The sequence below is a fragment of the Schistocerca cancellata genome, chromosome 3, assembly GCF_023864275.1.
Source record: "Schistocerca cancellata isolate TAMUIC-IGC-003103 chromosome 3, iqSchCanc2.1, whole genome shotgun sequence".
NCBI classification, from domain to species: Eukaryota; Metazoa; Arthropoda; class Insecta; order Orthoptera; family Acrididae; genus Schistocerca; species Schistocerca cancellata.
The window spans coordinates 868,085,958-868,102,098 of record NC_064628.1 but is presented as its reverse complement, the minus strand read 5'-3'; the positions used below and the strand labels follow the sequence as shown (position 1 = coordinate 868,102,098).

Below are 16,141 nucleotides of genomic sequence, written 5' to 3'. Positions count from 1 at the left end.
TCTGGGGTGCGATATCGTATAACAGCAGCAGCACCCTTGTCTCATACATTCCGACTGCAAATTTGTCCGTCAGTCTGCTGATTCAACCTGTTGTGCTGCCACTCATGGACAGAATTCCAAGAGGGGCTTCCAACAAGCTAAGGCTCGCCGACGTACCAATGTTGTACCCCAAAATACTCTACTGAGTGCCGATATGTTGTTCTGGCCTGCTCGAACACCAGATTTCTCTCCAGTCGAGCAGATACGGGACATCATAGGACGACAACTCTAGAGTCATCAACAGCATTAATCGACCCTGTCTTGACAGACCAAGTGCAATGGGCAAGGAACTCCAGTCCACAAACCGGCATTCGGCACCTGTGCAACACAATGCATGCTTGCATTCAAACTTCTGGCTGTCACACTGGTTATTAATGTACTAGCACTGCATATTTGCAATGGCTTATCTCGCAATGTTGCAATGTTAATCATTTAAATACATTACCTAGACAAATGTGTGCCAAATGTAGAAGTTGGCCACATGTTGGGCGTGTGCATCAGGAGAATATTTTGTATTTCATTTGTGACGTCTGTAAACCAAAGAGCTAAACAATGACAAACTGAACATAAATAATAACAATAAGTTCCCATCCCTATGTGTTATATTATTGTTTTAGTATCATTACAGCGTATAATTAACAAGTGATATTAGCACAGAAAAGACAATGGCCGATACTGCAAAACACTTTCTACATGCCTTCTGATAGTAGCTCTTTTACTTTCGATGTAATTAAGAACTATAAATAAAAATAAAGATCATTTCACTAAGCTATTCATAGAGCATGTCTTGTGGTAAGACAATAGTGTATTAAAATTACGGTTAACCACATCAGATATCCAGTAAAGTTAATAAAGTCAACCTGGCCGATACTGCGTGACTTTCCCCTACCACGAAAAGAAAAAAAAAATAGTCGCGAACGTTATGGTTTTATCTTCATGCGCTAGGAGCTCTGCTTCAGGGTCACGTGACTAACCGACCCTAGAGCAGAGGTATGTGAATCAGCCTCGTCGGTCACGAAAGGTTGCCAATGGTTGGTACAGTGTATCATTATCTAAGAGAAACAGAGATACGATGCAACAGTACCCTCCTAGTAACTACGTACGCTGATGAGGCTAATATCATGACCATCATCTAGTAGCGTTGCAATCGTGTGAAGCGGCCACCAAATTCCCCTTAACTCAACCCAGTGGAACATATCTGGGACGATATCAGTCACCTTCTCAGCACTCATAAAACATCAGCCTGCAATTTATGGGATTGTGAGCAGACATCACTTGCGATATACTTGTAGAAACCTACTGACTGCATGTAGAATGCGTGGCATGCTGAATCGCTACTGAATTTCGATTCAAAAGTGGACCAGCATGCTGTTAAGAAGGTAGTGATAATGTTTTGACTCGTCTGTGAAAATACAATAAAAATGTGGCTGTAAAGAAATGAAACAGCCAGCAACCTTTTTTACATGTTCCTTAATGCCTGTTTTCCTTTCGTGTGGTCACATAGTGTAGAAATTATACTCTGTAACGACCACCACTTCTGAATAGTGGTCCTTCCTCTTCAGTGTCTCCCACTTACCACGTTGATGTCTATTTCCTTCTCCCAAACCGAATCTCTCATGATACCTGCATTGTTGATAACAATGTCCAGACGGTTGAATGTGGATTTGGCCGCCTTGAAGGCCTCTGCAACAACAATAAACGTACACCATTAATAAAAGCATCGACATGTTGGCATACAAACACAACAAATGTTGGCTTATTGCAAGAGCAAGTTAAGTGCAGATTTAATCAATTTTGGGTTGTTGATACATTCCATATCAGAAAATGAGTGTTTCATCCTGAAAAAACTAGTTAAGTACAGTTTTCACTCTAAGAAGTTAAAGAGACGTGACAGAAATCTGTTAAGTGCTTAGTTGAACACAGTATACAGAGAAAAATCATTTAGGTTCACTTAAACAATTTACCCTGCACGTTGCCGATAGGTTTGATAAAATTATTTCAACAACAATAATCCATGACGTGAAATTAATGTATACCAGCAGAAAAAGATACACTCTGCAACGAAAATACATTTTATAAGTAGACTGTAGTAAGCTAGCGTTCCTTAGGCTCAGCTACCAGAAAAATGATCTAAAGTTGATGTGCAATAATGTTACAATAACTAAACAGTTGGATATTAATATTATTGCACGTAATTTGAAAGATATCTAGGATAAAGATTATTAGCAGACATTCGTAAATCTGTGTTTCGTATTCTTAACAGTCAGCAACAATGCAGGTGATCCAAAGTTGCCACGTAATAATGTCTGTTACTTGAACAATATTACATCAGTATCATTGTCGATTACTATAGTTTACGTGCACGAATGGCAGAACGCCCACTGGGCCAGAAGCTGCTGTGAGTGCAGCGAGTGCAGTAGCACCATGCCAGTAGCTCACACTGTGTTTAACGGCGAAAAATGTTTTCAAGAGGTGCCTCCATGCATCATTGGCCAAGAGAATGATACCCACGAAAGACAAAATTGGTGGTAATCAACAAAATGTCACTCTAAACATGAACTGAATTCTCACGATACTTTGATATTTTAAATATGCGTAAAATACTTTTATTTCATATTTTCGTTTCAGGAAAATGGTTGTGAATATTCAGATGTATCAATTAAAAGCAAAGCATATTACACAAGCAAAGTATACGATTAAGTCCCCCTACAACACCAGAAAACAAATCAAAGCAGGAATTGTATCTACTGAGTATGACGGGGCGGGGGGAGAGGGGGGGGGGCAGGGATGGGATGCTTTTAGTCAAATGATAGGCATAGTGCAGAAGAACATCATTTTGATTCTGACTTCTCCGTCAAGGATCCTGACTATGAACCAGGTTGCAGTGACACAGGTCTCATGGGTAAATAAATCAGTGCCGTAAAAGAGAGTAACAGTGCTAAACGATCGAGAGTGGAAAAAGTTATTCCAAAAGATAAAAAAGAATATAATTAAAACTCAAATTAAAAAACCAGTGCCAATTAACTGCATGAAAATCTGGATACAAAGGCAACACCAGTTTTTCAGACGAAATTAGGTTCTCCTTTTGCCTTTTGTAGAAGCTTCTGCGACTGCGATTACACATGGCAGATTATTTTTTCTTGGTGATACAATGAGTGTTCCTCTTGTATAAAGTGAAATACTGATCAGTCACTGAAACAACGTAAAGATTCTGTTGAATAGTACTTAAATAAAAATAATAAGAAAGAGTCTGCAAGAAGTCTTTTTTTGAAACTTTATGAATATCAGCTGAGGTCATTGGTACTGTACCTAAAGGGAAAGGTGAGAGAGGACTTTTGATAGGAACTGATAAGAAAGGCAAAACCAGGTGTTGCACAGACAGCTAAAGAACACATAGAAACAGTTTCTGCAATGGACTCTCACTAGTCAAGGAAATCCACAAAACGACTGGACTAGACCCCGAAGTAAGTATGTCCAAAATGTATAGTATGTACAAGAAAGAATACAAATATTTCAAGCCATTCAGTGAAGTAACTTACAGAAGAATATTCTGTCTGAACTACATTCTCAGATTCTACTAATGTAAAAAGTATTGCTGTCAGAAGCGTGTGAGTGAGGAGTAATGAAGAAAAGCAGGCACTGGACAGAGCACAATGATCATATTGCAGGGAAAAATGAATGCAATCACGTACAAGATGCTGCTAAACGAAAATGTAAAGTAGGCAATACATGTAAGTATTTCACAATTTATTTACAATCTATCTTTCAAATAATTTCAAATGAGGTCAGTCTGATGTACTACAGTCTGAAAAATTGTACATACAGTCTCACTATGTATGAATTTCGTGAGCCAAACGATGCATTCTGCTATGCTTGGATTGAGGTAAACGATCTAGAGTTATATTAAACCTTCTGCTTCCACCATTAAAACAAAAATAATAGCAGTCAGGGAAATAAAATTAACCGTCTAAAGTGAAATGTTTTCGATACCAAAAATGCAAAACAGGAATGTTCGAGTACAGTTAGAATCATTCATTAGATCATAAATTATTAGATTAGAACTCATTAGATCATAAATTATATATAAATACTGACTAACAAGGTCTTTATCGTGAGATTATGCCAATAAGTGACACGAAAAAGAAGTGCCTAACACACTTATGCAAAAGGGAGTCATTCCTGAGGAATATCAGTCTTGATACAAGTCTCTTCCTACTTCATCAGCACACATCGATAGAGTTCCTGGACGTAGTATAGAAGACATGACCCAGATTTATAAAGTACAGGGAAAAAATAAGTTCTTGACCGTTTTAAATTTATTTAATGATCTAAAAAAGTTATTGGTTATACTGATTGCAGTTATTAGTGATGTGTTTTTTTAATATATAACTATGCTCAAGTAGATAAATAATTTCAGTGATGACTGCCAAAAACCATATAAGAGCAACAATATTAGCTTTCGTCTGTTAATTACTAAAAATAATAATCCATTAACTAGCCAGTTATGCATTAAGCTTTTCTAGACATTATCATTAGTTAATTACTGCAGCGTAACAGTTCCTTAGAGGGAACAATTATTTGTGAATTAATAAAGAAATTAAAAATTCCTTTGTTCACTCATCTTCAGTTGTAAGAAGATGAACTTCTTAGCCGAGACAGTTTGTAAACAACCTTTGTCGTTGATTACGGGGTTTGGTAATCATGGTTACCATCTTCAGATCTCGGTAAAAGGTTATTACGTGTCTCCTGTACCAGTTGCACAAGTACAGTTTCTAAACCATTGTCAGGTATGTGAGGGACGAGCTGCACGATGCAGCGGCAAGTCAAGTTCACAATATACAGAGTAATTCGCAGAAACCTCGTGTCTCATACTACATACTTCACTACAGCCCTTCTGGCGAGTCTAGCGGTGCCCTGCCTGCGATGAAATGCACAGTTGCATGTGGTATGGGACACGAGCATTTGGCGAGTAACTCTGTTTATTGTGGTTTTAACCTAGACTAGCCGATGCATCGTTCATCTCGTGCCTCAAACACCTAACAATGTTTTAGAAGGAGTACTTGTGTAGCATGTTGACTGGCTTATTCTCTTTGAAATTCTGAAGATAGGAGAGGTAAAATATAGTGAGGGAAAGGCTAGTTACAAATTGTACAGAAACCAGACGGCAATTATAAGAGTAGAGGGGAGGAGTGGTAGGGAAGGCACTGAGACAGGATTGTAGCCTATCCCCGATGTTATTCAACCTGTACATTTAACAAGCAATAAAGGAAACCAAAGTAAAATTTGCAGTGGGAATCAAAGTCCAGGGAGAAGAAATAAAAACGTAGTAATTCTGTCAGAGACAGCAAAGAACTAGGAAGAGTAGTTTATTGAATGTACAGTGTCTTGAAAGGGGGCTATAAGATTAATATCAACAAAAGCAAAAAAGGATAACGGAATGTAGTCTAAGTGAATAAGGTGATGCTGAGAAATAAAGTAGTGTATGAGGTTTTGCTATTTTGGCAGAAAAATAACTATTGATTGCCGAAGTAGATAGGATATGAAATGTAGACTGGCAATGGAAAAAAAGCGTTTCTGAAGAAGAGAAATTTGTTAACATGGAATATAGATTCAATTATGAGGAAGTCTTTTCTGAAAGTATGTGTATGGAGTGTAGCCATCTATGGAAGTGAGACATGTACGATAAACTGTTTAGAAGAAGAGAGAATAGAAGCTTTTGAAATGAGGTGCTAAAAAAGAATGCTGAATATTAGATAGGTATATCACTTTAACTAATGAGGAGGCACTGAACAGAATTACGGAGAAAAGAAGTTTGTGGCACAATCTGACTAGGAGAAGGGACAGGTTGACAGAACACATACTGAGACATGAAAGGATCATCACCTTAGTTCTGGGGGGAAGAGTGGGGGATAAAAATTGTAGAGGGCGACCAAGAGACGAATAGAATAAGCAGATTGAGAAGGATGTAGGTCGCAGTAGTTGTTTGGAGATGAAAAGAATTTCACACGATAGCGTAGCTTGGAGAGGTGCATCAAACCAGTCGTAGGACCGAAAACCACAGAAACAACAACCTGTACAACTGATATAGGAGACATATAATCACCTGCTATCTAGATTTCAAGATTGTAACCATGATCATCGAAACATATAATCAACAATGAAGGTTATTTACAAGCGTTCTTGGCTAAGAAATTCATCATCTCTCAAGTAAATAAAAATTCTTTTTTCTCTAAACTTGCTACATAGTGATTAACGAGTTCTTTCAGGAAGCCCATGCGCACTTTATTTTATTTTTCCTGCGGCCTATTTTAAATGTCTTCAGACGGCAGTACAACATCGGAATACTCAGAATTACGGGATTCTGCGACACGTCTCCTTCCTGCATCAGGACTTGATTGTTTTACTGACATGTGAGTATTTCATATTGGTTGTTATAGAGAGTAGATCATTAGGACAGGTACTTTTTTTTATCATAATGTCGATTGTACATTATGTGATGAAAAGTATCCGGACACCTGACTGAAAATGACTTAAAAGTTCGTGGCACCCTCCATCGGCAATGCTGGAATTCAATATGGCGTTGGCCCACTCTTAGCCTTGATGCCAGCTTCCACTCTAGCAGGCATACGTTCAATCAGGTGCTGGAAGGTTTCTTGGGGAATGGCAGCCCCTTCTTCACGGAGTGCCGCACTGAGGACATGTGGGTCTGTGAGGCGTGGCACAAAGTCGGCGTTCCAAAACATCCCAAAGGTGTTGTATAGGATTCACGTCAGGTCTGTGTGCAGGCCAGTACATTACAGGAGTTTTATTGTCGTGTAACCACTCCGACACAGGCCTTGCATTATGAACAGGTGTTCGATCCAGTTGAAAGATGCAGTGGCCATCCCCAAATTGCTCTTCAACATTGGGAAGCAAGAAGGTGCTTAAAACATCAATGTAAGCCCGTACTGTGATAGTGCCACGCAAAACAACAAGGGCTGCGATCCGCCTCCATGAAAGACACGACCACACCATAATACGACCACCTCCGAACTTTACTGTTGGCACTACACACGCTGGCAGATGACGTTCACCGGGCATTCGCAAAACCCACACCCTGGCATCGGATCGCCACATTGTGTACCGTGATTCGTCACTCCACACAGCGTTTTCCCCTGTTCAATCGTCCAATGTTTACGCTCCTTACACCAAGTGAGGCGTCGTTTGGCATTTACCGGCGTGATGTCTGGCTAATGAGCAGCCGCTCGACCATGAAATCCAAGGTTTCTCACCTCGCGCCTCAGTGTCATAGTACTTGCAGTGGATCCTGGTGCAGTTGGAAATTCGTGTGTGATTGTCTGGACAGATGTCTGCCTATTACACATAACGACCCTCTTCAACTGTTGGCGGTCTCTGTCAGTCAACAGACGAGGTCGGCCTGCACGCTTTTGCGCTGTACGTGTCCCGTCACGTTTCCACTTCACTATCACATCGGAAACAGTGGGCCTAGGAATGTTTAGGAGTGTGGAAATATCGCGTACAGACGTATGATACAAATGACACTCAATCACGTGACCACGTTAGAAGTCCGTGAGTTCAGCGGATCATTCCATTCTGCACTCTCACGATGTCTAATGACTACTGATATGGAGTGGCTGGCAGTAGATGGCAGCACAATGCACCTAATATGAAACAAGTTTTTTGGGGGGTGTCAGGATACTTTTGATCACATAGTGTGCGTTTCGTGTCTCGTAGAAGTCCGACTGAAGATCTGATTTGAAATCACGAAACCACTCGTTTGCCTGTACAGGTTCATATGCAGCCGAAAGCAGTTTATTTTGGAAACATATAATTTTATGTATGTGACGACAGGTGCGGCGGCGTATTGTGGTTTTAGTGGGGGTAGTAATGGTAGTAACGGTAGTAGCAGTGGGAGAGACTGCAGCGTTCACCTTGCACAGGCCTACTCGTGTAGTGTCTTCAGGGCTGCATTGGATGCTGAATTCATTTTTATGGAGGAGAATGTGAGGCCGCATCGTACTGCCCGTATGGAGGAGATCTTGGAAGGAGAGGCTAATCGGCGAATGGCCTGTCCTGCCCGTTCCCTCGGCCTAATCACACGGAACAGGTGAGGGATGCGCATTGGAGACCCACTGCAGGACCTCCACATCCACCAGCGAGCAGTCAGCAGTTGCCAGCCGCGCTGGTGGAAGAAGAATCCAACGCCCTACCACAAGAACTCATGAACAACCTCGTCACTCGCACAGGAGGACGTTGCATTGTCGTCCGTACAGATCACACATTCTGCTAAGTCTTGAAAAGAGGGTATAAGATGAACATCAACAAAAGCAAAGCGAGGATAATGGAATGTATTCTAATTAAGTCGGGTGATACTGAGGGAATTAGATTATGAAATGAGACACTTAAAGTAGTAAAGGAGTTTTGCTGTGTGGGGAGCTAAGTAACTGACGATGGTCGAAGTAGAGAGGATATAAAATGTAGACTGGTAATGGCAGGGAAAGCGTTTCTGAAAGAGAAAAATTTGTTAACATCGAGTATAGATTTAAATGTCAGGAAGTCATTTCTGAAAGTATTTGTATGGAGTGTAGCCATGTATGGAAGTGAAACGTGGACGGTAGTTTAGACAAGAAGAGAATAGAAGCTTTCGAAATGTGGTGCTACAGGAGAATGCTGAAGATTAGGTGGGTAGATCACATAACTAATGAGGAGGTATTGAATAGAATTGGGGAGAAGAGGAGTTTGTGGCACAACTTGACTAGAAGAAGGGATCGGTTGGTAGGACATGTTCTGAGACATCGAGGGATCACCAATTTAGTATTGGAGGGCAGCGTGGAGGGTAAAAATCGTAGAGGGAGACCAAGAGATGAATACACTAAGCAGATTCAGAAGGATGTATGTTGCAGTAAGTACTGGGAGATGAAGAAGCTTGCACAGGATAGAGTAGCATGGAGAGCTGCATCAAACCAGTCTCAGGATGAAGACAACAACAACAGGGACCATCTTGAATCGTAGTTACTTCAATGAAATTATTGTCTTTGAACAAAAGTGTCATTTTCCCCCGTCGCATTTCTTACTTCCTTCAGTTACCTTCTCTGCTGTACTGTAGCAATTCTTTTTATCTATGAGTGGTCGAAATTCATCAAGCTACGTTATTCGGCTGTGACACGATCAAGCGGAAGTTACTTTCGTCATTAAGATCTGCACACCAGTGTGTGTCATGCGCCGTAAGGTAGACAACGTCACCTGCACCCGGGTCGGAAAATAGTTTTGGCAACTTACATCATTCGCGCTTTTTGAGTTGGGTTGCCTATCTTAAGGTTCCAAAAATATTTTCCAGGCCAGTTTTATTTTGGCCGTCGTGTACAAAGCAGAGGGCAGCGGAGTGTGTCTGACGTGGCTCGACGTAGTATCCTCTGGTAATGGCACCCTGAAGTCCGCCAGTCAGGTCTCTATGGTGGCATTTTTCAATGGAAGAGTGAGTACCTCTTCCGTGCGGTAAACAGTAAGGTAGCTGCGAATTTTATGAGCTGTTTGGTACTGAGGAGAAATTTGCATGTAGCTGAGGGACTGTTTTACCACTGTAATTAATGACCAACAGCATCCCAAATTTGTATCAGAGTTCTTTCTTGCTTTTATCCGTCATTCAGTCCAAAACAAATGTTTATGAAACGTGAAATACAATTTTCCAAGACGGCCGGAGTGGCCGAGTTGTTTTAGGCGCTACAGTCTGGAACCGCGCGCCCGCTACCGTCGCAGGTTCGAATCCTGACTCGGGCATGGATGTGTGTGATGTCCTTAGGTTAGTTAGGTTTAAGTAGTGACCTCAGAAGTTAAGTCCCATAGTGCTCAGAGCCATTTGAACCATTTTTGAACAATTTTCCAAAAAAACAAGGAAGAGGTTGCGTTGGATCTGACGCTGATTGACGGCACTAGTAAGCCAGTGTAAATAGAATCGCACGACGTGAGAAAATAGTGGTTATATAGGAACTGCATGGGAGATCACACTGGTAATGGCTTAAGCATGGGTAGCTAGAAGTAATCGAAAGAATTACACTGGTTTAACTTGGAAACCACCTCATTTAGAGTGCTGACAAATCTTATTTTTCAGCCAAACTGGAGGATAAGGACTTTACTATGCTAGTGTTATGGAGAGTGAGCAGAAGAATCAATAACATGAAGAGCCTTGGAGGCCTCCTGGAAGACATCTCCAGTGGTTCCAGAGAGGGGGCGCTACCTTCCAGCGAGCTGTTGTTGGTGACGTCCGCTTTGACGAAGACGACCTTCCCCTTTCCGAACTGCGTCTCCAGCTCCTCCAAGGCCTTCTTCCCTGCCGCCTCGTCAGCGTCCGACGCCACGATCTGCAAAAGAAAGCTCGTTACCAGCGCGAAGGAACTCTAATTTGGATTTCCTGCTGCTCGCAAGCAGTCGGCTCAGACATTAGGCTATGTGAGCACGACCCCAGACCTGACTCTCAGTGTTACTGATCTGGATATACGTTTACATGTACACACGAAGGTTAAACTTTAGTAGGGCTAACTATTTGTTAACAACTGACACGAAATACACGCAGTTGTAGTGTATAACCTGTTGCGAAGGACGTAGAAGTCGTGGTATACCCTTAGCACCGCCAGTTGTCTTGGAAGTTCGAGCGGAGCGGTCTGTGACCTGACGAATCCCTCTAACAGTTCTGAAGCGAATGCCTTGATGAGTTTCGTTCAGTTTAGCAATCAGGTTGAAGTCACAAGGGCTTGAGTCCGGGGAGTTTGGCTGATGGTGCAGTACTTCCCAGCCTGATCCACTGAACAAATCAGCCAGACCCAGGTCGTAGGCGGCCGAGCATCGTCCTGCACAAGGCTGGCCGGCTTCTCTCTCTAAGCTCTTCATTTTTGGAACACCGCCCGCTGCCAGTTAACAGAAAGAAGCAGCGACACTTTCTGCAAGCGCCGCACTTCATTTTATATTGCAATGCTCGCCTTCATATGGCAGAAGTTGTGACCGAATTTTTCGATCGATGGCGGTGGGAAGTGCTGCACACCTGCCACACTCGCCACACATAAGCCGTTGTGAGTTCAACTTTATTCCTAAATTGAAGAACGAACTTCATTAAATTTGCTTCAGAACTGTTTCAGAGATTCGTCACGCAACAGACCGCTCCATTCGAGCATGAACACAGCTGGCGCTGCTAAGGGTCTCCCACGACTCCCACATCGCTGGCAATGGGGTATACCCAGTGCTGGTGACTATGCCGCTATTAATGTTCCATCACACGCACTTGTTCTGAAGACTTCTGTGAAGTGAATGGCACAGGGTATTTGCCAAAGTATCAGTTATTAGGGCTTCTTTTCATTCCATTGAGGTATGGAGCGCTGAAAGAACGAACGCTCGGACGCCTCGGAGCTACAATTAGTCCCGTCTTGTCCTCGCGGTCACCACGCCCGCGATGCGTTGGGCGTTGTAGTATCTGTGTAGCTTGAAACGCGTACGTTTCATATGTATTCATTACCAGCGATGGCGAGGCATGACAGAATCTCTGACCAGAGAGTTATTTATCGTTGCTAGTCTGCGCTTGACCGCGTGAGAGTTCAGTTCGAGAGTAGTAGCGCGCGCGAGACCACAGTAGTAGCGTGTTGCGGTTCGGCAAGAGGAGTTGCGAGTCGCACTCTGACGGCAGTAGTTGCGAGTGGACGGTTGTACTGAGCGGCCGTCGCCATGCGTCGGCGGCGTGCTCTCCCTCCATCTCTGGTCACGGTTCGGGACGAGGTATTTTGTTATAGAAGATAATGAAGCAGCATTGCGCTCAGCTAATAACACATGTTAATTGTAATTAATTTGTTCAAGAATTGCCCCAATAATAATTTTTTTATAAAGTAAATCTTTTAAAGAAAAGTAATCATTTCAATTTAAAGAATTTTTCCACCCTTTTGAAGAAAAAGATTCATTTCAATTCAAAGAATATTTCCTATGCATTTCCTCCAAGAATCAGAATTAAATATACGCCAGCATTGCACGAAGCTGTGCCAAAAATAAGAGCAGATAGACATACAGTTTTACTGAGGTAAGAATTTATCAGGTTTGATTATTTCACAGGGCCGTAGGTCAGCGCTGCTGTACCTATAAAATTTGTCAGGTTTAATTATTTGTGTTGAGATGTTACAGTCAGTTCATGGTTCATTATCTAATTAACATTATTGCGGGTTTAATGAACAATCTTCATTTCTTAACGTTAATTTTGTGGCGAGTTTACGTTTGGGCCATTATTATTCGTTAATTTTGCAACGTGGTTACGCTTGGCTCATTTTTATTATTCACTTTTGTGGGAAGACACCATATGGGACACGTTTTCATTATCCATTATCCTTTAAATTTCACACGGGGAGGTTACAAGCTTTAAGTGATGAAGCTTGTAACCTCCCCGTGTGAAATTTAAAGGATAATGGATAATGAAAACGTGTCCCATATGGTGTCTTCCCACAAAAGTGAATAATAAAAATGAGCCAAGCGTAACCTCGTTGCAAAATTAACGAATAATAAGCTGTCTCTTGAAACTTTGTGAGTAGGCTCCCACGGGACAGTTTGCGTCCATCTTCAGCCGTCCGCCAGTTCAGTTTCTTCAGCATCTCTGTGTCGACTTCTCACGAGTAAAGCAAACCTATGGCCATTCGTGCTACACTACTGGCCATTAAAATTGCTACACCACGAAGATGACGTGCTACAGACGCGAAATTTAACCGACAGGAAGAAGATGCTGTGATATGCAAATGATTAGCTTTACAGAGCATTCACAAAAGGTTGGCGCCGGTGGCGACACCTACAACGTGCTGACATGAGGAAAGTTTCCAACAATTTCTCATACACAAACAGCAGTTGACCGGCGTTGCCTGGTGAAACGTTGTTTTGATGCCTCCTGTAAGGAGAAGAAATGCGTACCGTTTCAGACTTTGATAAAGGTCGGATTGTAGCCTGTCGCGATTGCGGTTTATCGTTTCGCGACATTGCTGCTCGCGTTGATCGAGATGCAATGACTGTTAGCAGAATATGCAATCGGTGGGTTCAGGAGGTTAATACGGAACGCCGTGCTGGATCCCAACGGCCTCGTATCACTAGCAGTCGAGATGACAGGCATCTTATTCGCATGGCTGTAACGGATCGTGCAGCTACGTCTCGATCCCTGAGTCAACAGATGGGTACGTTTGCAAGATAACAACCATCTACACGAACAGTTCGACGACGTTTGCAGCAGCATCGACCAACGCGAGCAGCAATGTCGCGATACGATAAGCCGCAATCGCGATAGGCTATAATCCGACCTTTATCAAATTCGGAAACTTGATATTACGCATTTCTCCTCCTTACACGAGGCATCACAACAACGTTTCACCAGGCAACGCCGGTCGACTGCTGTTTATGTATGAGAAATCGGTTGGAAACTTTCCTCATGTGAGCACGTTGTAGGTGTCGCCACCGGCGCCAACCTTGTGTGAACGCTCTGAAAAGGTAATCATTTGCATATCACAGCGTTTCCTTCCTGTCGTTAAATTTCGCGTCTGTAGCACGTCATCTTGGTGCTGTAGCAATTGTAATGGCCAGTAGTGTACATTCAGTCATCCATTCTATAACTATGTTGCTGTGCTGACATAAGCTATCACTAGCACACCAGGCGCAAAGAGGTTGCGAGAAGATTAACAGCAGGTGCAAGTATCGTGTCTGTCAGGAGAGAGGCCAAGGACAGACTCGCAAGAAACAAGCCGCCAACGCCCTCTCACCTGCCAACGTTTAGATCACTGGACAGCCCAGTTAGTGATCCAGTGAGTCAGCAAGTCAAGTCACCAGGAGTCCAGTCGCAGACAGTCAATCAGAGTCCCGACACAAAAGTTCCCAACCGACAAGTGCTACATTCACTTCTCTTCCTTTGCTGGATTTACATAAAACGTCTTTTATATGCTTTTCATGTGGGAGGCGAGACTGACTGAAATATAGTCACGTCCGTACCCGGTCTTGCGAAGCAGAAAAATTACAGCATTGTTCTAATTTTGAGGAATTGTCTTTCTCTGGATATATTTCTACATCTGTGGTCTGCAAAACACTGAAGAGCATGACAGAGGGCACTTAGCATGGTACTACTGAACCAGGTAGAGGAGTGGTTAGCACACTGGATTCGCATTCGCGAGGATGACGGTTTAGACCTCCGTCCGTATATCCAGATTTAGGTTGTCCGCGATTTCCCTATATTACTTGGGGCAAATGACGAGATGATTCCCTCGATAGGGCACGGCCAATTTGCTTTCCCATCCTTCCCTAATCCGAGCTCATGCTCTGTCTGTAACGACTTGGATATCGACGGGACGTTAAACACTGAGCTCCTCCTCCTTCTCTTCCTTAGCAAGCTACTTCATGTTGAAGTTTCTTCTCGTTCTATTTACGATATGGAGCGTGGGAAGAATGGCTGCTTAGATAGCTCTGTCCTCGCGGTCAAGATACGTACAGGACTGATTATATAGCTAGACTCTTCACTTAATACTGTGTCTTGAAAGCTGCAGGTAGGCTTTTACGGCATCTGTTCCACTCGCGGATCGCACGAGGGAAAAACGGATGCCTGAACGTCTCAGTACGAGCTCTAATTTGCCTTATCTTTTTACAGCACAACAAAAGGAAAGAAATCCAGAAATTTTGTAAATATATGACACACAATTTTGACACAATTTTGTAAATATATGACACACAAAAAAGTCATTTTTTTATCTAACTGTCTGTCCATCTATTAAGAACCTTCTTCTCAGGAACGGACTGACGTGTGAAGTTGAAATTTATGTGACATACTAAAGTCTGTGTCCCTTGAGAGTATAATAAATGTAAGCTTCTAACTCAACGCAATCAAAAGATACTGTTACTTCCATACCCGAGAAATTATTCATCAAAACCTGTAGGGTTCTTCCCGTTGGCCTTGAGTCATGCTATATTTGTGCTATTTGGGAAAAAGACAAGTCTCGCAGTACAAGCAGAAGAGTAAAATCCGAAAATTATTGATTTATAATTATATCATATGAAGGAAAGATTTTTTTTTTGACATTTGTTATCTGACTGACTGTCTCTCTCAATCTGTTAAGACCCCTTTTCCTCAGCAATGGTAGACGTATATTTCGTCTTTGCCGATACCGATAACAGGCAAGAATCGTCGAAATTGTCGATTCCTGGGATGGATGAACTGTCTGTACACATAATTATGTTTGAACGAAACCCTTGGTGTGCGCGTCCTTCTCGGACTTCCCTTATTTTTTTTCTTTATGAGCGCGGTTATTTTATTTGACAAGATTAGCTGCTCCAAGCTCTCTCTTACTTCTAAGCAGGCATTCTGACATATTTTCTTTGCCCCTGGAAAAATTAGTGACAAAGAAGAGATCTAAAAGGACAATGACGTAGAGCAGGATCGTACGACAAGGCAGTGGTGTTAGCCGCCGTATGTGCCGAGGCTGTAAGTGAGGTAAGAGAGGAAACAGAGACTCACCTTGGCGCCTGCAGCCAGCAGCGCCCTGCTGAAGGCTCTTCCCAGGCCGCCGGCCGCCCCCGTGATCAGCGCCACCTTGCCAGAGGGGTCCATCCTGCAACACGGGACGCCGTCTCTGCAACACAAGTCGTGTGTGGGATAAACACGCTACAGCATTCGGACTGCTCAGCGTTCTCAGTTTGTCTTCTTTGTGATGCGAGTGCAAAAGTGCTTTAGGTTATGAAGACCACACTCAGAAGCTCTACAGCAACGGCACAGTTGCCTGCTTTCTATCTCGTTTATTGGGATTTTGCGTTCCATATCAATGACACGATGAATGGAAGTAAAGTGAATCGCAACACAGTTGTAATTGGTTATATCTTTATTGCCACAACTGGTTTCCCTGCATTAAAACAGCATCCTCAGGTGAACTGCATAAGAAAGAAAAGATCCCATGAAATACATATGGCCGGCCGCGGTGGCCGAGCGGTTTTAGGCGCTTCAGCCTGAGGTTCGAATCCTGCCTCGGGCATGGATATTTTTGATGCCCTCAGATTGGGTAGGTTTAAATAGTTCTAAGTTCTAGGGGACTGATGACCTCAGATGTCAAGTCCCATAGTG

The 16,141-nt window shown here is 42.7% G+C and overlaps 1 protein-coding gene across 1 annotated transcript in view; it reads right to left on the bottom strand.

Moving 5' to 3' along the window:
• Nucleotides 1–16,141, bottom strand: part of LOC126175925 (15-hydroxyprostaglandin dehydrogenase [NAD(+)]-like) — a 67,488-nt gene that overhangs the window by 25,746 nt on the left and 25,601 nt on the right. Inside the window, exons 2-4 of the mRNA XM_049922999.1 lie at nucleotides 15,542–15,635; nucleotides 10,274–10,397; nucleotides 1,616–1,722 (exon numbers count right to left, since the gene is read on the bottom strand). Of these exons, the coding sequence (XP_049778956.1) occupies nucleotides 1,616–1,722; nucleotides 10,274–10,397; nucleotides 15,542–15,634 (324 nt within the window). The 5' untranslated portion in view covers nucleotide 15,635. The remainder of the gene's footprint in view (nucleotides 1–1,615; nucleotides 1,723–10,273; nucleotides 10,398–15,541; nucleotides 15,636–16,141) is intronic.